General features: G+C 33.9%; 1 protein-coding gene across 4 annotated transcripts; it reads left to right on the top strand.

Annotated features, from left to right (window-relative positions):
• Positions 1 to 1,098: 1,098 nt before the first annotated feature.
• Positions 1,099 to 16,622, top strand: LOC133192732 (protein regulator of cytokinesis 1-like). 4 transcript variants are annotated; one of them, XM_061328749.1, is made up of 15 exons: positions 1,099 to 1,203; positions 1,562 to 1,820; positions 2,126 to 2,359; positions 2,485 to 2,655; positions 2,900 to 3,049; positions 4,469 to 4,616; positions 4,769 to 4,905; positions 5,132 to 5,227; positions 7,434 to 7,580; positions 7,938 to 8,054; positions 10,264 to 10,299; positions 12,132 to 12,233; positions 12,376 to 12,564; positions 12,828 to 12,877; positions 16,122 to 16,622. In XM_061328749.1, the coding sequence occupies exons 1-15, from the start codon at positions 1,190 to 1,192 to the stop codon at positions 16,129 to 16,131; spliced, it is 1,860 nt and encodes a 619-aa protein (XP_061184733.1). In that variant the 5' UTR covers positions 1,099 to 1,189; the 3' UTR covers positions 16,132 to 16,622. The 4 variants fall into 4 exon arrangements, with proteins under 4 accessions (XP_061184733.1, XP_061184748.1, XP_061184723.1 ...); XM_061328764.1 differs by lacking the exon at positions 12,828 to 12,877 and having other exon boundaries at positions 12,376 to 12,483; XM_061328739.1 differs by lacking the exon at positions 12,828 to 12,877.
• Positions 16,623 to 25,530: the final 8,908 nt, after the last annotated feature.

Genomic DNA, 25,530 nt, shown 5'->3' with positions numbered 1-25,530 from the left:
CATGATTTAAACAATTTAGAATCTACACTGCCCCAGGATGCTTCCACATAAGTTTCAGCTTTTCTGGTCCAGTGGTTCTTGAGAAGAAGTTTTTTAAAGATTTTTCCAATATATTTCAATGTAAAACTTGTATTTCCTATTGTGGCCCCCCCCTACCCCCGGGGGTCATGATTTGAACAATTTAGAATCTACACTACCCCAGGATGCTTCCACATAAGTTTCAGCTTTTCTGGCCCAGTGGTTCTTGAGAAGAAGATTTTTAAAGATATTTCCTATATATTTCTATGTAAAACATTGATTCCACATTGTGGCCCCGCCCTACCCCGGGGGTCATGATTTGAACAATTTAGAATCTACACTACCCCAGGATGCTTCCACATAAGTTTCAGCTTTACTGGCCCTGTGGTTCTTGAGAAGAAGATTTTTTAATGACCCCACCCTATTTTTGTCTTCTCTTGATTATCTCCCCTTGTGAGGGGACTTGGCCCTTCATTTTAACAATTTAAATTCCCCTTCACCCAAGGATGCTTTGTACCAAGTTTGGTCAAAATTGGCCCAGTGGTTCTTGAGAAGAAGTCAAAAATGTGAAAAGTTTACAGACGGACGGACAGACAGACGGACAGACAGACGGACAGACGGACAGACGGACGGACGGACGACGGACAAAATGTGATCAGAAAAGCTCACTTGAGCCTTCGGCTCAGGTGAGCTAAAAATATTAGTTAACGTTACTTTTAGCCCCCCCCCCCCCCCCCAAAAAAAAAAAAAACTTCGATTTTTTTTTTTTTTTTAAATATTTAAGGCATGGTTTACATTACGATTTTTTTATATATCTATTTCATTATATTAGTTAATGTTAGTTTTATGGGTTCTTTTTTTTCCACTGAAAAAGCCATGCGTGAATTAACTTTTTATTTGTACACATGTATAGCACCTTAGTGTACCTTGTTTTATATTGAGCACTATATTAATTTTACATTAACATTTATATAAATTCAACTAATAGTGATGAATGATTCTAATATTTCACACAAGTGGAATAACTCTTCATATCTGTCGAGCTTAAAGAGAGTTATATGCCCTTGAATATTGAGCCAATCAAATCGCTGCGTTCATGCGCTTATTTTGAAAAGTTTAGAAAGAAAATGTCGGACTTGAAGAGATAATTTACTCAACGTACTAAGACAAAATGGCAACGAACGGGTAAATTCAGTAGTTTTTATTTAGTTTTAATAATATGAAATTAACGTATAGATATCACATATAAACTCCTAGAAGGCAGATCATTATACTGTAGCTCGGTTAGATTTAAAAAAAACTGGATTATCAAATATGGACATATAAATAATAGCGTCAATCAAGGGATATGTAAATAATGTTTTTAAAGATTTTTTCTTCAGTGTAGTATTAAAATTTATAGATCAATAATGCGTGAAAAATTGTATCAACTACTATTGATATTCAATGAAATTCTAGTAAAGGACCAAATGTAGGCTTATGATATATCCCTGGAATTGGCCTTTTGTATTGCAATTCACTTTGTATTTTATGTACATATCAGAAGAATGACAGCTGTTGAAGATCTAGTCAAGTTTCTTGATACATCCATGAGCAAATTGAACAGAATATGGACAGAAATAGGAATTGTGGATTATCAGAGAAAGGAGCGTGCTCAAACTGCAATGTTACACCTACAGAATCTTCTGGAGGATATGGTACAAGAAGAAGAAGCTCTGAAGCACCAGATTACCAAACGAATTGAGAAATATACACTGGAAGTCAAAAGCTTGTGTACTGAATTGGAAATACCACAATTTGAGGTACATTCTCAACAAGTCTTGCCACTATCTTATGAAATTATCAAACTGAATGATTTATCCACAAGAACTCAGAAATGGTCCTTCACAGAGAAGATTTCAAATTCATTATTTTGCATAATTTATGACTTTTTAGAATAATGCGTAAGTCCACAGTTGGGCTGAGTTGGCATTGATATGCAAAAAAAAAAATGCAATGGAGTTTGCATTGGCTTACATCTAGGAACAAGATATAGCTGAATAATTTACAGGGACATAAAAGTCAATTTAATCAATTAAAAGTGATACATAGTCATTTTTTATTTCAGCCAAATGGTAAACTGTCAATGTTACAAAGAGAGAAAGACCTGCGGGCAAAAGTAGAGTCTTTATCTCAAGAAAAACAAGAACGTTTAAAGACTCTTAAGAATTTGAAGGACCAGGATCAGCACCTATGTGATGCCATGTGTTTAACTCCCTACTACATCCCCACTGGATCCACACCTTCAAATGAGCAGTTAAAGGCTCTTGAGCAGCATGTTAATTCCTTAAAAGCTGAGAAGGTATGTAGCCTATTAATAGAAACAAGTAAAAAGCAAAGAAGATACATGTTCTTATTATAAAGCCACATTATTGCTAATTAATTATATATCATTTAATTATACTGGGATGTTTTTCTTTTTTTCAGGAAAAACGTTTTGCAGAATTTGTGTCAAAGAAAAAGAAAGTTGTAGAATTGTTTCATGAAATAGACCGTAATCCCCAATCTGACTTTGAGTGTGATGTGATATGTGAAGAAGACAGTACCTTCCTACTATCCATGGAAAACCTGAAATCTCTCAAAACTCTACTGACAGAGGTATGGCAAACAACAGCATACCATTAAGATTAATGAGTTTTCTGAAAGAGAGGAAAACTGTTTTTCAGGACTGGTTGTTTAAAAGTTTGCATACTTAAGCTCAAATTCTTGTTAGCAGTTTTAGTTGTCTACACTTTTTAACATAATAAAAATAATCTTCTTTTACATAAATCAAACAAAAGATTGACATTTTGATTCCTATAACAAGAAGTGTATGTAGATTTGTTTGCTCTGACATTGGCAGTTAGAAGAACAGAAAGAAGATATGGAGAAAGAAGTGGCGGATCTATGGGGGCGGATCGTTTGTCTGTGGGATAGACTGGAGATTTCTGAGGCTGAGAGAAGTCACTTTAGGAAAGACAAGTCTGGCATCAAACCCCCCGTCATAGAGGCAGTAAGTCTGTGTTTGAAAAAAGGAAAGATGGTTTCTTTTTCTTAATGAATTAGTGGTATTGAATTATTTTATGATGATGAGTATAATGTTTAATAATATACTTTTGTACCATAATATTCTCTTGTATATCATATTCACCTGAGTAATTAAAAAAGCACCCTGTTGTCTTGAGTTATTTAGTTTACTCATTTGGCATCTAGAGTTATATCCATTAATTACTTTATCATGTATTAAATAATTATATCATTTAAAATTCAATCAATTTACTGCGGGGGGGGGGGGGGGGGGGGGGCTTGATTGTTGCTAGCATAAATCTTACTTCTCTTTCTTCTTCCCAAAATAAATAAATGGTCTGTTTCCAGTAATGATGTGAAAAAAATAGATAAGTAGATAAGAACTTAAGAAGTAAATTTTATTTTTCAATAATTTTTCAAATAAACATAAATATATTATTTTGTTTTTTCTGTTTCTTGCCTTTACATGTGATTGCTGCTCTATAACAAGTTCTATTGAAATCATTAAAGCTTTACTGTAGCAGAGCTTTAGTCAGTCTTGAATCTTTCCAAATAAACATTTTGTTGATGAAGAGTTACGTTTATAAGATATGAACAAAAAATATTTTTATCTGAAATTTTCCAAATTGACCAACAAATTCTCTAGTATTGGCAAGGGAAAAAACAAGTCAGGTTAGCATAAGATACAAGTATAAACAAGATGGAAATGCTTGTAGTCTTGTGCAACACCAGACAAACATCCCATTTAAAAAAAGGCTATGGATTATTGTTTTAGTTTTTCTGAGTCTGAATATCAATGTTAACCCCTCATTATATGGGGAAAAACTCCAATATATATATAGTATAAGAAAACATTGCAATTTAATGTTTTCTTTTGGTGATTATGGCTAGGACTGTGCAATAATATCAATATTCTGGTATATTGCAATTCGTTGACCAAAAATATCGTATTGCGATACATTTTTTTCCAATACTGATATACCTGCAAAATGCTTGGGCTTGGGATTTCTTATGTAAAATATATAATTCAAGATGTCAGAAACGATATCAATTGTGCCAAACACTAAGGTTGCTGTTGTATGATTGCATTTTGTTGCAAAACTGTAGTGAAATCAACAAGAACTTTTTTGTTACAACACATTTATAATAGTTATCCACACTTTGCTTAAATGGAGGTCAATAAAATAAGAAAAGATCATTTTAACTGTTACTGAAAATATTGCAATACATATCGCAATTCAGTTAAAAAATATCGCAATATGAAATTCCCAGCTGATACCCAGCCTTAATTATGGCATCATTATTATTATGATTACAGAGCTTTAATATTGACCATTTCGTATACTTCTATGGAATTTTATTGATATTCAATCATGTTGATTCAAATATCTGTTTGTGCTTATAGCTAAAGGCTGAAATAGCACGTTGTGAGAAGCTCAAGTTTGATAATATTCAGCGATTTGTGGAGGGCATGAGGAAAGAGATCGTTGAATGGTGGGATAAGTGCTTCTTCAGTAGACAACAGAGGGAAGATTTCACCGCTTATTTTAATGGTAAGAAATCTCATAAAAACCAAATGTTTGACTGTTAAAAAGTCTTATAATGTACATATGGCTGAAACATTCTGCTAAACTTCATAGATCTGAACTTTAATTACTATAAGTTTTCTTGAGAGAAAAAAACTCTTCTTTTTTTTTTTTTTTAGAAAACTATACAGAGGCTCTATTAGACGAGCATGATAGAGAAGTTCAAAAACTGAAGAAGTATTACGAGGATCATAAACAAATGTTTGAAAATCTGGAACGATGGGATTCCCACTTTCGGCAGATGATTGAAATGGAGGTATGTAAGCAAGTTATCAACAGCATGTAGTTTTATTTTATACATTAGTTCGAGGAGTAATATGCTAGAGCTTTCAGTTTTATAAGATAAATATTTTTGCCACTCTTTACCTCATTTTATGAAATATATAAATATATACATACTGATATTGTAATGTATTGGTGTTGGAAAATGTAAACTTGGTGGACTGTGATTCAACTGATGCCATTTCTTTTCTGTTTTGAAGAGGAAAGCAAATGATCCCAACAGATTTAACAACCGTGGAGGTAAATTACTTCAGGAGGAAAAGGCAAGAAAAAAAGTCCTGAAGGATCTGCCCAGGGTAAGTGGTAAAAGGTAGTAAAACAGATTATAGGTTCATTTCTGAAGATTCTGCCCAGGGTGAGTGGTAAATGGTAGGTACAACAAATTACAGGCTCATTTCTGTAGGATTTGTCTGGAGTGAGTAGATGGTACAACAAATTACAGGCTCATTTCTGTAGGATTTGTCTGGGGTGAGTAGATGATACAACAAATTACAGGCTCATTTCTGTAGGATTTGTCTGGGATGAGTAGATGATACAACAAGGTACAGGCTCATTTCTGTAGGATTTGTCTGGGGTGAGTAGATGGTACAACAAATTACAGGCTCATTTCTGTAGGATTTGTCTGGGGTGAGTAGATGATACAACAAATTACAGGCTCATTTATAGGATTTGTCTGGGGTGAGTAGATGGTACAACAAATTACAGACTCATTTCTGTAGGATTTGTCTGGGGTGAGTAGATGGTACAACAAATTACAGGCTCATTTCTGTAGGATTTGTCTGGGGTGAGTAGATGGTACAACAAATTGTAGGCTTATTTCTGAAGGATCTGAACAGGATGAGAGGTAAAAAGTGGTACATCAAATTATAGGTTCATATCTTTAGGATCTGAATGGGTGAATGGTTAAGGGTCAGAGCTCCAGATAATTTTTTAACCTAAAGTGTATTTACTCCCTGATTTTCAAATCAATGCAGATTTTGATTTTCAGCAAAATGATTTAAGAGTATTTTGTTAATATATACACATGTAATGTTTTGACATCTATTTTGATTTTGAGCTTGCTATCGAAATAAAGTGTTTTAGAAGAGGAAAGGAAAAAAACTACAAAGGAAAGTTCCTGCATTCATTTAGATAAATTTTGAAAATACCAATTAGACTTTTTGCTAAAACTGAGAAGTGTTCCTTTTTGACAAGGAAGATCATACAGTAGGTAAAAGCTACCATAGGCACATAAAACATTTCCTTTAAGATGATATCGTAACAAGAGTAAACCGAGAAAAAAATCTTAATCTGGCAAGTTGACAGAAATAAGAAGAACCCATCATAAAAAACGTCATGTACAAATTGTGTGTAACCGTCCTACTAAACAGAGAACTCTACAGAATCTAAGAGAAGTCTTGATCGGTAAATTCAAATACATGTTATGCATAATGTCTCTCTACTGCAATTTATTTATTTAATAGGTCTTGAAATTAAATAGAGCTTGTTTATTCAATATATGGTTTTAATATGGTCTTAATGTTTTTTTTTCTTACACATCATGTCCTCTTTGATAACATTGAAGGATAAACTTTTTTCTCCAGCTTTGACTTTTTTCCTCCAACTATCGTTTGTTTTCTAGGTAACATTGTTTTCTTAACTTATGCATTACACTTGTTACAATATCATCTTACATAGCTAACACAAGCGTTTGTGTGCTTAAAAGTACATGTAACTATGCCTAGTGCAAAGTCTTCTATTTAAAGAAATCGATTTTAATCTATATCTTTGATTCTTTCTCCATAATTGAAAATCATTGTCACCATTACTTGAATATTCCTGGTTAATAAAACGTTTTTAAATCAGTATTTCGTTTTGAGAAAAATCAAATACTGAGTTAACCTCAATTCATATCGTTAGCTAAGTCGTACTTTTATTATTCAACCCGTCATACGCAGTACTTTCGTGGTGTAATGCTTATCTACGATTGTTTGTGCATAACTGTACTCCCAGTTTTAATTTTCAATGCATATTTTGTAAAATTCAATGCGTATTTCTGCAAATATGCACCTTATCTGGAGCTCTGAGGGTGATACAACCAATTATAGGTTCATTTCTCTAGGATCTGCCTGGGGTTAGAAGGTTAAGGTGGTATGTTGCAACCACTATTGAAATAACGACCACTATTGAAATAATTATTTACAACAGATGATAGGTTCATTCCTGTAGGATCTGAACAGGGTGAGTGTACAGTCAGCAAAGTGCAGGTTCCTTTCTGAAGTACATGGAATGTGTATTTAATAATTATCAATTTTTGTAATACATTCTACTTACAGTATATTATCTACAATATTACCATACCAGTCTTTGCTCTAAATGTAGATTTTAGAACTTTTTTTGGCACTTTGAATGCGGAAAGGTACAGGAACTGTAGACTGACCTGCAGAAAGTGAAACTTCTTGTAGTTTTCTTTGTAAAGTGATCTTACGGCAATCTAATGACATTATAATTAAATGTATCTAGATTGAAGAAGAACTTAAAGAAACAGTTATTAAATGGGAGGCAGAACATAGCCAGCCATTCCTGGTAGAGGGTGTGGCTTTTGATGAATTTGTACAGAAACAGTGGGCCGCTTATGAAGAGCAGAAAATCAAGGAAAAAGAACAAAGGGTATTTATCCTTGAAAAATCTATCTAAATTCTAGCTATCAAATGTCTTTTAACCAAAGTTATGATGTGACATGTATAAAAAAAATCTGGTAAATCTGGTATATTAGAACTGTATTATTTCCTGTAAGGCTGTCACAAAAAGCTTTAGTACTACATCAGTTAGCAACAAGCCATCCCTCTGATGTTTAATGTTAAAGTCTGATTATATGTTACTCAAAGTAAACTAAGATTTGACAATGCTAATTTGAATCGTAACTTAAAAAGTAAAGGGGGGGGGGGGGCTTCTCAGTTCATTGTTTTTTCATTGCTTGCAATGTTAAAATCAGTTGGGAATGTCTTGTTTGATTTATTTCTCCAGCACAAAGCAAAGGCTCGATTGATGGAGGAAGAGATGATTTATGGTAGTAAGCCGTCTACTCCTGCCAAGAAACGCTTCCTGACTACGCCCACAAAGACCCCCAGTAAACTCAGGAAGGTCAGTAAAGGTCATCACACACCAAGGCAGTGTATCTCAAAGGCATGCAGTGTACATTTAGCTCTAGTTTGTAGTTTTTGTAATGAGTTTGTATTTTTGTACAAAAAACTCTTTATATCATGTTTCCAGAGCACTAGATATGTTTAAGGGCATACAGCTGGACTGTTAACTTTTAAATTTACATTTCATTGAATTCATACTGCAATGTACATGTATGTTATTTTTGTATAAAAGAGTTCAAGCCACAATTTACAATGTTAACAAGGACGTTTCAAAAACAAGTCATGAAATTTCACAAATGAGGACATACATGTACATTGAGATTTAAAAGGTTTGTTGGAAACTTGACATCAGTTATATGGATATCACCATGTCTGTCTGTAGACATTTCTTGGAACTCAGGTGATCTATTGATATCTGTATTATCCATTGTTGTGCATTATCTTTTGAACATTTTCATTTTCTTCTCAGGAACATTGAACCAACTTCAACCAATTTTGCTATATTAGCATATATGGGGAAAGGAGAAAAAAATTAAGAATTTTATGAATCTCTGCTCCCCTGGACCAAAATTATGAAAATTAATGCAATCTCCAAAAATATTCTTACTCCTAGACATATAGCAGGCAAACTGTTTGGCATGATTATAATAAGCATTGAGCCCTCTACCAAAAATTGTTAAATGTTTAGGCTCCAGGGTGGGGGCTAAGCAGGGGTGTGCAATTAGCATCGCCCGACGCCCGGGGCTACCATTTTTTGGGGTCGGGCTAGTAGTTTTCTGCACGGAGGTAGCCCCTTGGGCTAGTAAAAATTAAAACTACCAATGTAATACATGAAAATCACTATCGGTATTTTCTCTCATTTTTGGCTATAAAATTCTTAAGCAATGAAAATTTTTCGGCAGCATGCGCCTATTATTCGTAAATCTACATAATATTATCCATTTTGCAGTACTACCTGACTTATTTACTTCCAAAAACGATCGTTTTTATCTAATTCGAATTTCCTCTATTCCACTGTTTATGGTAAATACGCATGCAGATATCTCATTAAATTATTTACGATCACTCAATCAATTGAAAGATAAGTGTTATTTGGTTTGCATAACATATACTCCAGCGTATTTAATGATTTAAGATGAAAAAAAATGATTGTCATTTCATTTTAGATAGGATAATTTATTTTAATTCATTTTTAGTTTCTATCATAATTATTAATTTATAAATGATTTAATTTTACTAGTGAGAATTAAAAAGAATCACATTAAAACCCTAGCTGACTTTTTCAACAATAAACTATTTTCTTTTAATATTAGAACTTTGTTACCCCCCCCCCTTTCCCCTACATTTGGGCTAGTAACGTTTTACTTGGGGCTAGTAACTTTTTACTTGGGGCCAGTAACTTTATTTCTACCACTAGCCCGTGGGCTAGTGCTGAATTTTTCGAATTGCACACCCCTGCTAAGTAAGTCAGATTATTGAAAATGCATTATATCTTATATAAAATCTTTTTTACTCATGGCAAAGACCTAAAGGGAAATTGTTTACATGAATATAATGAGTACTCAACATTTTACCAAGATTGTTTTATTTCCCCCCCCCCCCCCCCTTTTGCCCATGGTTCAGGTCCCATGATAGGGGGGGGGGGGCTTAATTGGTCTTGCTAGCCCTCTAAAAAAAATTAAAAATTCATTTTCTTTCCCTGGGTCTAGGAATCTTCTATGTCAGAAAATGATGATGACAGAGTTTTGATAAACTAAAAGTTTGTCATGTCCGACCAAAGTTTCAGTACAGGTGGAGCTAAAGTGGTCCTACTTAAAACTTGATATTCAGCTGACCATCAAGGTCTATGAACTGTTGAAGGTTTTACTTTAATACTAAATACATCAAGGTGTATGGACTGTTGAAGGTTTTACTTTCATACTCAATACAGACGTTGCTTACAACCAGAGATGCTACAACCTCAATTGCATTTCAACACAATGCAGACCACAGAAATTTGCAGTATAATTTTTTTTTTTCTTGCAAGATGGCTATTCTTTTTAAAGCCATTTTAAAATGTATCCCTTTTTAAGTTGCTCCTTGGGGGTGATAGTCCTGGACCCATTAGGAGAGTTCTAATTTTTACCTACAATGTACTTTCTTATTGGAAAGTCTGTAACTCTAAATGTTTGGCACTGGAATCAAATTTTTTAACTTTCCTGATCTAGTTGACTGATGGCTCCAGTTCAAGGATATCTGTTCAGGTCAGACTACAGGTCAAGGTTAGGTCACTAATTGGATCTTTGACACGGTTTTACTTCTGGACAATCTGGCACTTTAACACACATTTTTTGATCTACCAAGTTTAATAATAAGCATTTCTTAAAACTGATTTATTCCTAACAGAATTTTGATCTCACTCCAACTGAAGTTCTTTAAATAATCATTAATATCTTGAAGATTACAGATGAGGCATATTGTTTTGCCGGAGATGGTGATAAATACTGGATTGCGGATAGTTTTCATGTATGTCCAGAAAAAGTTAAAACCACACTGGACATTGTGCCCGATGAATTTTAAAATTCTGGCATTGAAATAAAAATGGAAGTTCTAATTATTTCATTGAATCATAAAAATAAACATTCACTGAAATCTAAAAATTTCATCTTGGGGATAGGTATCTATAAAACAATGGTGCAGTAACACATATTAAAGTTATTTTTAAAATGTCCCCGGGAGATTTATATTTCTGGTAATGAGGGAAGCAATCATACAAACTGTTCTCATTTCTGTTTCTTTAGAAAGTTAAAACTTTAAAAAAGGGATTTTTGTAATTCAGTTTTATTAGTACAGTCAAACCTTGCTATCTCAAACTCAAAGGGACCAAGAAAATACTTCGAGATATCCGAGGATTCGAGATAGCCATGGTAAAATACTTAAGAAATAAGCAGTTGGGACTTCAAAATGACTTCAACATATCCATGGCATTCGAGATATCCGTGTTCGAGATACCGAAGTTCAACTGTATTTGGTGTATTTTATTTTTCATTACAATGGATGTTCAGGGTTTGCATTCCCAACTCCTGCAACCAGAAAACATATGTAGCTCTAAACTGCATGTATGCAGTTTTTCACACCTAAATATCTTGATTCTATTAAGAAACCCTAATTACAATAGACAGCGATAAGATTAGTTATGCTCCAATGCACAAGACATCTGTGATTTTGATATCTTGTAAATTGCACTTTTTTGATCAATTAATAAGTACACATCTGTTCCATTATTTCACAATTTATGGTACCATTTTAACCATAAAATTTACACCTTAATTACTTGACTAATACCAATTTTACTTTGAAAATATATATGGCTGTTGAGTCAAATCAATGAATCTTAATCAAACAACATGGTGATTTGATCAATATGTTGAAGAAATCAAGATTAATATGTATCATATTGTTGAAATAGGTAGGGGGTTTATTATAGTTTTTTACTGACACCTAAAAGCAAGGTTCTTTTTCATAATTCATGAACTAGTAACTGGGCTTAGTAATGACTTGGGAACTTATATAAAAAATGCCTCTTCATGTAGAGCTTTAGGGTGTTTTAAAAATCATTTTATTGACATGTCCTGAACATTTGCATCCTATAGAAAGATCCAGTTTTTATTTTTTTATTTTTTTTTAAGAAAGTATGAAAGGGGCCCATGATGGCAAATGTGGTTTGACAGTTCAAAGTGGGGGCAATACAGTTAAATAATTTACACATAGGATGGATAACTATTGAAGGGAAGTAATACAATCCAGTCTGGCAGATAAATTTCCAGATCTCTGATGTAAAGACGATTAAGACCCCTGTAAAATAATGAGACCTGGGGTCATTTTTTAATGCCAAAAATGGACCCCTGGTCATTTCACAGGGTTCAATATTTTGTTTTTACACTGGCAATTTATCAAAGGAGATGGTATTAAAACTGTAGATGCAACTCCTTTCTCAGGTGTTAATGTAGTACTGATACTGCTGTCTCCCGATCTGAGGTGAAGTATAAAGGCTTGATCAATTTCTGTTACTGACATACTGTCAATATTATTTCAGCTGAATGACACAACCAAGACTCCAATGTCTTGCAGTAAGATTCAGCACAGTAGTGTGTTTGCTTCCCCATCTATGAGGGCTCCCATGTCAGCAAGTAAATATGTAAGTTTTTTTTGCCAAATTTGCTAGAAGTATCTCTTTTCCCCTATATATCATTTGTCAAAAATTTTTGTGACTGAATAAATTTATCTAACTAAAAATTTGAAGATAATATGAAATATTTTTTAAGTCATGTTTTTTGTAGACACCTGGCTGTAAAACAACACGAAGAAGGTCCCTCCGTGGAAATCGTAAAGTTCTGTCAGAGCGAAACAATGGTCCTCCAAACCCGGCCCTGTTCAGCCATACGACGGTAAGCAGTCACGGACAGTCCGCACCTACTGCCCATATTGACGTCTCGGCAGCCTCCATGGGAACGTATCAAGATTTTGAAGTGTGTATTTTTTTTAATCAAGTCGTCTCTCTCTATCATTAACACAATTAATAAAAAACATTTTTTGAATCACTTTTTTTAAAAATTGTTTAAGTAATACAGTCAATCTTTAAGTTCACCTCTCCTCTCCAATTTGAAGTCTTGATTTATCCCATATGACTATTTTTAAATCAGAGTTATAAATAATACACAATAAATGGAATATTATACATTAATTAGTATATTATACTTGAAGCTGTGATCTTATTTGATGCTATTTTCAGTCGGGAATTCAAATGAATAGCACTTTAACGTACAGAAGAAAACCGCCCATGTAGGTGATACTTGTGCCTTTAAACTCTGCCATTTCTGTCACAGTTTACTCACAGCATGACTTTTTTTAACAACCCTACTGCATTCAGATGCATGACGTAATTGAGTTTCCCATCATTAATATAATTTTGCACATTATTTATAAAAATTCTCTCAAAGTTTATTCTTTTTTTATTCAGTGTATAATATTACTGTAATCCTTTTAGCATGTTCCAATAATTTTTGTAATGCTTTAACTCAAAAAAAAATTGTAATTAAAATATAAGCTAGTTTCATTTTCAGTTTATGCAAGTAATAAATCTGAATTGCATCAGATAACGGAACTGTCATATGTTTATTAATGGTTTTTCAGCCCTCTTAAAAATACATTAATGAATAACAAATTTGCAATAAAAGTAGTTTTTTTTCCCCATACTTCTGCGGGAACATTAAATCTCATTCATCTGTCTGTCTGTCTGTAACAAAAACTTTAACTTTGGTCATGAGGTCTTCTCTTTGATTGAGAGAAGACGTGACTTTCATATTTACACATGCATATCCAGAGTTGTCGAAATTTTTAAATCATTGTCAGACATTTGATCTGACGAAGTCGAAGGCTATGTTTGACCGGTCGAAAATTTTGTTAGACCAGATACATGTACATACACCTTGCTTTGTACAGAATGGAAAATAAATAACTGCACTACAATGACCTTAATTATGTTTGACAGCATTGGATTTCACAATTTTCTTTTCTTAGGAGGGAGAATCTTTAAGAGTCCTCCTCATCCCCCAAGCTTATGATCTCATATTACTGAGCATTACTTTTAACAAGCATATCAATCTTTAAAAACTGGCAGGAAATGAAATATAATTTATACTGATTTTCTTAAGATTTAATTTCATAAGTGTTCAGATATTTTTCCCATTGAGTTTGGATAAGTAGCACAACAAATTTTGTTTTTTCCTGGCGTATATTAACAACCACAAAAACTTAAGTGTATCAGTCAACATATTTTTTAAAGATATTACCGGTAATAAAAATTTATAAAAAGTAATTATATAACTTATTTTCTCTAAATTATAGGTATATGGATGAAAATTAGGGAAGACTTTAGAAGAAACATTAATGAATTAAATTACAACAGAAATTGAATTAAAATCAAATTTATTGGTGTACAAAAATTATTTTCAAAATCCTTGGTATGAAAGTTCCTTTTTAGAGTTATCTTTCCTGTTACCCACTACTCAAATACTTTTGTAAGTCATCATGTTACTCATTATTGGCAACTGAACTGGACAGATGTAAATAAGCAAAACTAGATATGCACACTATTTATCAATATATATTTACATTTGCAAATGTTTTTGTATAACACTATTGAAAGCAATGTGTATCTATATCTGTATAAACACGGTTCCTCGTGTCATAAATGTTCGACGTAATTTCTCGGTGACGTCATAAAGAGTCAATGTGCAATCAATGGATCAAATACGTGCCATTGAGTTTGAAAAATAAAATATTTCACTCGTCAAAGATTATAATCAGGAAAATATAAAATATGAATAAGTCGTAAATGTAAATATAAGTAATAATGTATCATTTCTAAACATCTATCAGGATATAAATATGGGTTGGTATGAGATCAAATTTATCATAAAGCCCTTCGGGCTTTATGGAATTTGATCTCATGACCGACCCGTATTTATATCCCGATAGATGTTTAAAAATGATATATTATCCTTAAATATATATAAACACACAATGAGATAGATATTGAGAAGCACAAATCTGTGTGCAAAAAAATAACAGATTGTGTTGATATCAAAAGATTGATTTGCCTGAAAGTATAAATAAACTAAAATGATATTCTCATAGTTACCTGTTATTTACAGTAACTCAAAGGTCTGCTTTTCTTTTATAGAAAAATCGACACCTTTTTAGCTCACCTGAGCTGAAGGCTCAAGTGAGCTTTTCTGATAGAAATTCGTCCGTTGTCTGTCGTTGTAAACTTTTCACATTTTCAACTTCTTCACAAGAACCACTGGGCCAATTTCAACCAAACTTGCTGCAAAGTATCCTTGGTTAAAGGGGATTCAAGTTTTTTTTCAAATGAAGGGCCACACCTTCTTCCAAGGGGAGATAATTATGAATTCATGAAAAATTAATGGCATTTTCTCAAGAACCACTGTGCTTGAAAATATGAAACTTATGTGGAATCATTGAGAGGTAGTGTAGATTCAAGTTTGTTCAAATCATGGCCCCTGGGGGTAGGGTGGGGCCACAATGGGCGATCAAAGTTTTACATAGGAAAACGTAGGAAAAATCTTTAAAAAATCTTCTTCTCAAGAACAGCAAAGCCATGATTGGTCATATCTATATGCAAGAATTCCCAGGTAGTGTAGATTCAAGTTCAAATCATGACCCCCGAGGGTAGGGTGGGGCCACAATGGGCGATCAAAGTTTTACATAGGAATACATAGGAAATTCTTTTAAAATCTTCTTCTTAAGAACAGCAAAGCCATGATTGGTGAATGGTCATATTTATATGCAAGCATCCTCAGGTAGTGTAGATTCAAGTGTGTACAAATCATAACCCCCAGGGATACGGTGGGGCCACACCAGAGTTTTTCTTAAATTTTCAAAATTTAACACTGGTAATAACTTTTGAATGAAAGTGCTTTCGTATTTCTGAAGTACATTATATGTGACATTGACTTTCAAGAAGTAGTACCATTTTTGACCTCAAGACCTTGAAGTTTGACCAACTTTTCAAAAAAAAATTTAACTTCAGTAAGCTTTTGCACCTGAAGAGACATGATGATTTTTGACATCTTGACCCTGACCTTGATGCTACTTTTCAAAAATTTAACCATGGCTTTAACTTTTGTACCTGATGAGATGGGGCTTCCGTATTTTTGTCCTATACCCATTACTTGTGACAAGACATTTCTGAATGTATTATGATTTTTGACGTCATGACCTAGACCAGTTTGACTTTCAAGAACTCTAATCTTGGCGATAACTTTTACAAAAGAACAAATTTTTATCCCACCCCTCCAATTATGAATGGGGCACATAGTGTTTATCATTTCTTTGTGCTAGCTATGTAAATGAAAAGTATTGAGATTTTGGTCATTGAGATTATCTATGCAAAGTGATACAAGTACCGGTACATGTATCAGTCATTGAGGTGGAAATGCTAGCTGATGTAGATTTCATTCATTGAGATTGAAAATGTGAATTGATGTGTCTTTTTTTTCAGAGGAATTTAAACCACCCCACCAGAGCCTTTTGTAGAAGCAGTATGATGCCCCATGGGAGCCCCAGTAACAGAATGTGAATTGTACATATTGTGTACATAATGTATAGTGTACAGACCTCTACAGCAGTGCAATAACACGTTTTACTATGGTCAGAAAAACTACAGGCTTTTTATAAGCTATTGCTTTGAACTTCTTCAACCCAATATTTTTTTAAGAAAATAAATTTTTTATCATGTGGACTTTTAAATATTTCTTTTCTTTCACATTGTGATAATCCAGCATGGGGCCAGTTAAAACTGTTAATTCTGCTGCTAATGTTAAATTATGAATAATTTTTTGTCCAATAGATGCTGCTGGCATATGTACATTGATTAATGGTTGTAAATGTATAGGATTTCATTCATACTCTTACAACCTTATACACATGGAAATGTTTCAGTATATCTATAGTATAAATTAATTTACAGATGTTAAAAAAAGTATCTTAAATGTCCCAGTTTTTAGCTCACCTGAGCCGAAGGCTCAAGTGAGCTTTTCTGATCACATTTTGTCTGTCTGTCCGTCTGTAAACTTTTCACATTTTCGACTTCTTCTCAAGAACCACTGGGCCAATTTCAACCAAACTTGCCACAAAGTATCCTTGGGTAAAGGAGATTCAAGTTTGTTCAAATGAAGGGCCACGCCTTCTTCCAAGGGGAGATAATTGAGAATTTGTGAAAAATTAATGGCATCATTAAAAAATCTTCTTCTCAAGAACCACTGTGCTTGAAAACATGAAACTTATGTGGAAGCATCCTCAGGTAGTGTAGATTCAAATTTGTTCAAATCATGACCCCCGGGGGTAGGGTGGGGCCGCAATGGGTGATCAAAGTTTTACATAGGAAATATACAGGAAAAATCTTTAAAAATCTTCTTCTGAAGAACAGCAAAGCCATGATTGGTCATATTTATATGGTAGCATCCTCAGGTAGTGTAGATTCAAGTTTGTTCAAATCTTGACCCCCGGGGGTCGGGTGGGGCCACAATGGGCGATCAAAGTTTTACATAGGAATATATGGGAAAATCTTCAAAAATCTTCTTCTCAAGAACAGCAAAGCCATAATTGGTCATATTTACATGGAAGCATCCTCAGGTAGTGTAGATTCAAGTTTGGTCAAATCATGACCCCCGGGGGTCGGGTGGGGCCACAATGGGCGATCAAAGTTTTACATAGGAATATATAGGAAAAAATCTTTAAAAATCTTCTTCTCAAGAACAGCAAAGCCATGATTGATCATATTTACATGGAAGCATCCTCAGGTAGTGTAGATTCAAGTTTCTTCAACTCATGACCCCCGGGGGTCGGGTGGGGCCACAATGGGCGATCAAAGTTTTACATAGGAATATATGGGAAAATCTTTAAAAAATCTTCTTCTCAAGAACAGCAAAGCCATGATTGGTCACATTTACATGGAAGCATCCTCAGATAGTGTACATTTAAATTTGTTCAAATCATGACCCCCGGGGGTCGGATGGGTCCACAATGGGCGATCAAAGTTTTACATAGGAATATATGGGAAAATCTTCAAAAATCTTCTTCTCAAGAACAGCAAAGCCATGATTGGTCACATTTACATAGAAGCATCCTCAGATAGTGTACATTCAAATTTGTTCAAATCATGACCCCCGGGGGTCAGGTGGGTCCACAGTGGGCGATCAAAGTTTTACATAGGAACACATAGTAAAAATCTTAAAAAAACTATTTGTTAAGAATAGCAGAGCCATGATTGGTCATATTTATATGGTAGCATCCTCAGATTGTGTACATACAAATTTGTTCGAATCATGACCCCCGGGGGTCGGGTGGGGCCACAATGGCCGATCAAAGTTTTACATAGGAACACATAGTAAAAATCTTTAAAAAAAACTATTTGTTAAGAATAGCAAAGCCATGATTGGTCATATTTATATGGAAGCATTCTTAGATAGTGTACATTCAAGTTTGTTCAAACATGACCCCTGGGGGTCGGGTGGGGCCACAATGGGTGATCAAAGTTTTACATAGGAATACATAGGTTAAATCTTTAAAAATCTTCTACTCAAGAACAGCAAAGCCATGATTGGTCATATTTAAATGGAAGCATCCTCAGATAATGTAGATTCAAATTTGTTCAATTCATGACCCCCCCCCCCCCCCCCAACCACTTTTATATTTAAACTTTTCAACCTTTCAAGATTGAAGTGATTTCTGCTTTTTCCTAGCCATAGTGCTCAGGTGAGCGATGTGGCCCCTGGGCCTCTTGTTATCTTATTGTATCTATTAGAACCTATCTGATTTATGTAATCTTTTCTCTCTCCTTCTCAGAATCTCGATCATTTTCCCATCTGTATATTTGTAAATAAACACATCATGCTGTATATGCATCTTTTTCAGGTAATTAAATTATTTAGTGACTTTTGGCTGCATCTTTGTTTTAGACTGCTTTTTGAAATGTGTGAGGAGTATTTTATGTTGATCGGATTTATTTATTTTTAATTATCATTATAATAATGAACATCCAGTTGTAAAAATTTCAGGATAGAAGAAAATGTCAATAAATGAACAATAAAATTTTTGTGCAAAATAACTTGTATTGTTTGTGAGTTACTTCGTAATGTCAATTGATAGTAATACTATTCAGCATAATTTTTAGAGGCTATTTTAAACAAAATTTTCACTAATTCTTGCTTATCTCCCCTTGTAAGAGGATGTGGCTCTTCATTTGAATCAACCAGGGATGCTTTGTGGCAAGTTTGGTTGAAATTGCACCCCCCTCCCCCTGGTCATGACACTAGTTTTCTACAAAGGACAAGATAGGCTAATACCCCTTTTTAGCCCCTGGTTTGGGGTGTTTTCTAGAATGATGCAATAGTTTATCAATTAAAAACCTGCTGTCACCCCTGCCACAAAACGAGTATTGGTTCTAAGTTATGGGATACACAGAGGTCACAGGAAGGTCAGAAAATATGTCAATTTCCGAATTTTCTCATTTTTATGCAAATTTTCATCGATTTTACAGCACATTTTGGTTCAGAAAACATAAAGCACAAGCTTGCCTATCTACCAAATTTATATATTTCATACACTAGTATCAGATGCATCTTGTGTATAAAAATTTCATATAGGCAAGATTGTGCTCTATGTTTCTCAAAGTGAATAGTATCTCAAATTTGACAAAATTCCACCAGAATTGAGGAAATACGGTAAAATATCCTACTTGGCACCCTCTTGTGGCCTCCGTGTAAGCTTTGAATGAAAAATAGTACTGGTTTTTTAAAACAAGCATCATTTTAAGTTCTTAACTACAAACTATCACAATTTTAACTGTGTTCTGATTTTTACATTGAATGAGGGGCCAGATTCATTACCATACCTTGTCCTTTGAATCTTCCTTTTTTGAATGCTACCTGAGGAAACTTCTGTACAAATATGACTAATCATGGCTTTGCTGTTCTTGAGAATTTTTAAAAAAGATTTTTCCTATATATTCCCTATATATTCCTATGTAAAACGTTGATTGCCCATTGTGGCCCGCCCTACCCCCTGGAGTCATGATTTGAACAAACTTGAATCTACACTACCTGAGGATGTTTCCATATAAATATGACTAATCATGGCTTTGCTGTTTTTGAGAAGATTTTTTAAAGTTTTTCTATGTGTTCCTATATAAAACTTTGATCATCCATTGTTTCCCCAGCCTTTCCCTGTGGATTATGATTTGAACAAACTTGAATCTACACAATATCAGAAAGCCATCAAATAAGTTTAATGTTATTTGGCCCAGTGGTTCTTGAGAAGATTTTTTAAATGTCCCTACACAAATTTCACTATTTCTTAATTATCTCCCCTTAAAAGAGGATGTGGCCCCATTTGAACAAACTTGAATCCCCTTGACCCAAGATACTCTGTGCCAAGTTTGGTTGAAATTGGGCCAGTGGTTCTGGAGAAGAAGAATTTATGACAATGACAACAATGCCAACAACAAAAAGCATTGGACAAAGGATGACTGCACTTAACGCAGGATTTTGGGTCTTTTTTGGTCGCTTCTTTTGCTTTTATTTCATAATATTATTTCATTTTTATATATTTATGAAAGAATCCTGTCAATTTCGAACCAAATTTAAATGTTAAAATGATATTAGACTATGATACAATAAAATGATTCTATGTTTTCTGTCCTTAATCTTTCCAAATATAGAGAATTAACACTTACCTGCCCATGATTGAACATTAGGTATGAGATGTGGAGCTTACATTGTAAGAATGGGTCTAAAATTAGACTAGATAAAAAACAATGACATGTATTTAAAAAATATGATATCTCTCTTTCTCATTCCCTCTTTATTCTGTATGGCACAAGTACACTATTTTCAGAGGTTTCAAAATGAAATTAACAATATGTCCGATGTCCATGTAAGAAAAGAATCTTTTAATCAATGCCTAACAATTTAACGTGTTCGAACACAATGTCCTAGTAAGCACAAAATATGCTACTTTACAAGTCACATGACGGCATTTAGTATTCACAGAGTTCCCTGAGGTAAGAAATCACGTGGGGAATTATACAGTCCCTGAAACGTTCTACTTTCCCATTTTTCCGTTCGCTCACCGTTCGTTCACCGTTCGTTCAGCGTGCGTTCACCGTTCGCTCTCCGTTCACAGTCTTGCGTTCTGCGTTCACCGTGCGCTCGCGTTCACCGTTCACAAAGCGTTTACCGTTCGCTCTCCGTTCGTTCACTTTGCGTTCACCTTGCGTTCAGCGTTCACTTATCGTTCAGTCTTCAGTGTCATTCGGAACTCCGAAGTGAAAGGACTTATCTTTTTTTGAAGTAAGGATTTACGGGATTTCAAATTTAATAATTCACATATCGTTTTTAAAGGATCATTATTTTATTGGAATAAATTATCTACAATATGCTTTATTATTATTATTATTCTAACTTAGCTGTTAGGTTATTATTTAAATTACTCTGGAAAATAAATGTTTTTATAAGTATGTACCTATGTAGAACGATGCTGAAATTTAAATACGGGCAATATAGGGGTACTTCAAGCACTGCAACATTTTACTGTTATGTTAAATACGACAAGTCGTTAATGGAGAGATAATAATCCATGTCATTTAATTTAGCAACTGCAGGAAAATTAGAAAGTATTTATTACGAACACGTTTTTTTTTCTATTATTATAGAAATACATTATTAGAACTAGTTCTGAGAATTATAAATAGTACTGCGGATATCCAGTTAATTAAATATCTTTGGAACGAATTAAATTAATAGTGTGGTTAAAAAAATATTTATTTAATGTAATATACTACAATTCATCTATAAATTCTACTGTTAGAGAGAAAAAATTCCTTTCTTCACAATAACTTTATATGTTTGCCATTCAATATGATTAAGACCCCCCCCCCCTTTTCCACGTAGATCGGTCACTTAGTCAGTATTTCCAGTATATTTTAAATTAATATTTAAAAAGAAGTTAACGCGTTTTGTAGCACAAAAATTTCAGTCTCAGAACAAACATGCTTCTAAAAAAGTCATTAAACAATAGTAGTTCAAAATATACACGCGCTGACGGTGGTATTTTAAATTCGCCAGGGAGTATGTTTCAAATTCGTTCGAAGTGTTTATGCCAAATGTATTTTATTTATTTATTTATTGGAAAAATTGGAATCAGATCTAGAAATGATAAAACATGTAAAACTTCTTGGAAATACTACAGTGTAGCACCTCGCCTTTGGTGTGACGAAACTTTCACACCTGGCTGCACAGTGTCGAATGATTTTGATTGACAGGACAAGCACGTGGACTTCGTGTGAACTTGAAGCAGGAAAATAAAAACTGATTATGACTGTCAAACAAAGTGAATTTGTTGATAAATAAAAAAAATAGGTTACTTTCACTGCCTGAGATATTTAGATAAAAATTAAGAGTTTTCGTTTATACAGGTACATGTACATGCATTTGTGAAAAGGGGGGCTAATACATAATCTCTCTCTCTCTCTCTCTCTCTCTCTCTCTCTCTCTCTCATTTGTCCGTTTAATCAAAACTATAACACGTATTACTTAAATACCAAGTTCTGAAATTTTAATCTATAACAAATAAAATGAATGCTTCTTTGTATCACCTTGTCCGAGCATAATCACGGGGAATTGTTTATAGATACATGTAGAAGTCTGCTGAATAAATCATCATTAAAAAAAATGAAAAGACACATAAATATATTATTGCATTAATTTTTTCTAAATATGAGGGTATACATGCAATACGTCCACAGACTAGCAAAATATTTTTTTTATTTTTTTTTTCTCATTATTTCATTAATGCCTTGACACGGAAATACATGTATGGTTGTTACAACCGTTGTAATTCGTTCTATAAGTCAGTAATGTACTCTTCGAAAATCATTATTTGTAATGGTTTTATATATCAAATGAGAATAAACATATTTATTTTACAACTAGAATGATTTTATTTTTTAAACTACAGCGTTCGGTAACAATGACAATGTTTTACAGCGATAAAAATCGTGTGATTAAACAGCGGAATTTAAACATCATACATATGTGCAGAAAATATTGTAAGAAACTTAATTAATAGTTTTACTAAATGTGCATCTTTCATCTTTCTCAGGACAATTTTTGAATATTTATTTATTTTCAGCCTGACATTAGAATACAATAGAATAGATACAATGCATGGAAAAGATCAGAGGCATTCCGAATAAATCGTTCATCTTGCGTTCACCGTTCACTTTGCGCTCGCGTTCGCGTTCTGCGTTCGCTCACCGTTCAGCGTTCACCTACCGTTCACCAAGTTGCGTTCAGCGTTCACACATCGTTCACTCACCGTTCGCTCTGCGTTCCTTCACCGTTCGCTCTGCGTTCGTTCAGCGTTCGCTCACCGTTCAAGTGGGAAAGTAGAACGTTTCAGGGACTGTAATATTCAACATGTCACAGCCCTTGGTTACAGTAGAGAGAGCGAATGTAAGAAGTTTTTTCTCATTTAAACCATGAGCGCATGTTTATCTATTAATCTCCATTTGACACAGTCAACATTATTAATGCAAATATACAGCTACTGTTAAAAGGAGAACAATAGACAAACATGCGCTGACCATGTATAAAGTTAGTAAAAAAGTGCATGGGCGTCCTCATTATCGTACGGAAATTCCAGAAATTGTAATAACCTCCGCCTTTGAAAACAGATTCGTACTTCGTAAATACATACTTTTATTTTATGTAATTATGTAAAGTTTTAGATTAGATGTTGACCATTCCTGCAATTAAAAGAAAAATGCTTGTTTTGAAAGTTTATTTTGTCGCAAATTTTACACGTCCTTAAGTGCAGTCATCCTTTATTTAGAAAAACAAGATTGGACAAATTTTATGTAGAAAAGCTCACTTGAGGCTTCGTCACATGTAAACCAAAAATTAAAATTTAAAAAAAAAAATGAGTGGGTAGGGGTAATTTTGACAGGTCGGTCATAGTACATCAAACAAAAAATTATTTATTGATTTGAACATACTTCGATCATTGTAATTTATAATTACAAAGGGATTTGGCACAAATTCTAAAAATTTTCAAATTTATTCCAGCCATTTGGTCCCAAGTTTTACAGTGTCAAAGGACAAATGAATCTTTGCACAGACTCTATGGTAAATCTCGCTTATCAAACAAAATTATATAGATTAAATGAATTTTTGATATCAATACAGTTGTATTTCAGTATCTCAAACATCAATATCTCTAATACAACTTGTATGTTAAAGTGCAATCTAATTATAGTCAGATTTCTTATATTAGCACAATACACACTGTGCAGATGGAATATATGGGGCAGATCTAAGAAATCTGATTATAATTAGATTGGTTGAAGTCCCAACCACTTTTTCTCTCTACAGTAAAACACGGTTACAATGAACACGCTTATAATGAATTCACGTTTACAGTGAAGTGATTTTCATTCCTTGAAGTTATGAAACATATAAACTAAATGGATATAATGAATTATGTTTATGATGAATTAAATTTGTTGGTCCCTGTTCTCTCACTATAAGCATGTTTTACTGTAAATTTTAACATCAACTTGGTTATACAGTTGAACTCTGGTATATGGAACATTGATATTAATCATACTATGGATTTTATGCCAAAGTGGGTTTGAAGTCTCAACCACTTCTTTATGCATCTAAACCTCAATATCTTGAATCCTTAAAGCTGTCTTGAATTTTTTTTTCATGGTTCTATCAAGTTCCTGGGAACAAAAATTATTTTCATGGTTCTATCAAGTTACCGGGAACAAAGTTTGACTGTACAGAAGTTTTTAGCTCTTCTGAGCCAAAGGCTCAAAGAGCTAATGCTATGGCCATTTGTGCGGTGTGCGGTGTGCGTAAACTTTTTAGAATATGGGCCATAACTCAAGAACCCCTTGGCCAATTATTGTCAAATTTGTCACAGGGTATCCTTGGCCCAAGGGCTCCCTTTTATACTAAAACTGGGGTTGTGACCCTTTAACAAGGGGAGATAATTAGGAAAATAGAAACAAAAGTACTGGTTGCTAAAAAATCTTCTCAAGAACCACTGGGCAGATTATCACCAAACTTACACAAAAGGATGAGGATATGTTGTAGATTAAAATTTGCACGGGGATTTACCCTGGGGCAAAGGGCGTGGTCTCAAGGTCACTTCAAAGTTGACCAAAAATTACATTTTATTAAAATGTTGATATTTTGCTTACTATAAGGACTAGGATCATCAAATCTTGTCAGTTGGTGCATCTAAGGACCTCATATCATGTTGACTCAAAAGTAGGTCACGGTGACCTACTTTTTAAATTTTGCGGCCATTCTTTTTCAAAATGATTTAGAGGTATATTTTGAACAATTTAAGGCCTATGATCATCAAACTTTGTCAGTTGATGCATCTTGGGTCCTCAAAGTACGTCAACTAAAAAGTAGGTCACCTTGACCTACTTTTTGAATTTCATGGCTAATCATTTTTAAAACAATTAAGGTCATTAATTCGAATACGGGGAGGCTTAGAATCATTAAATCTTGTAAGATGATGCATCTTGGGGCCATAAAACATATTTATTAAAAAGTAGGTCACAGTGACCTACTTTTTGAACTTTGCAGGCATTCGATTTCAAAGCGTTTTAGAGGCATAATTTGGACATTTTAAGTCCTATGATCATAAAACTTTGTAAGTTGATGCATCTTGGGTCTTCAAAAAAGGTCAACTGAAAAGTAGGTCACCGTGACCTACTTTTCAATTTATATGACTATAATTAAATATTTCAGGTACTAATTGGCTTAGAATCATCAAACTTTGTCAGTTGATGCATCTTGGGTCTTCGGAGTAGGTTGACTAAAAAGTAGGTC

This window comes from Saccostrea echinata, unplaced genomic scaffold (genome assembly GCF_033153115.1).
Source record: "Saccostrea echinata isolate AGI-Se365-2 ecotype Australia unplaced genomic scaffold, CSIRO_AGI_Sech_v1 ptg000001l, whole genome shotgun sequence".
In the NCBI taxonomy this organism is placed as follows: Eukaryota; Metazoa; Mollusca; class Bivalvia; order Ostreida; family Ostreidae; genus Saccostrea; species Saccostrea echinata.
The sequence above is the reverse complement of the archived record's forward strand: the minus strand, read 5'-3'. Positions and strand labels throughout refer to the sequence as shown.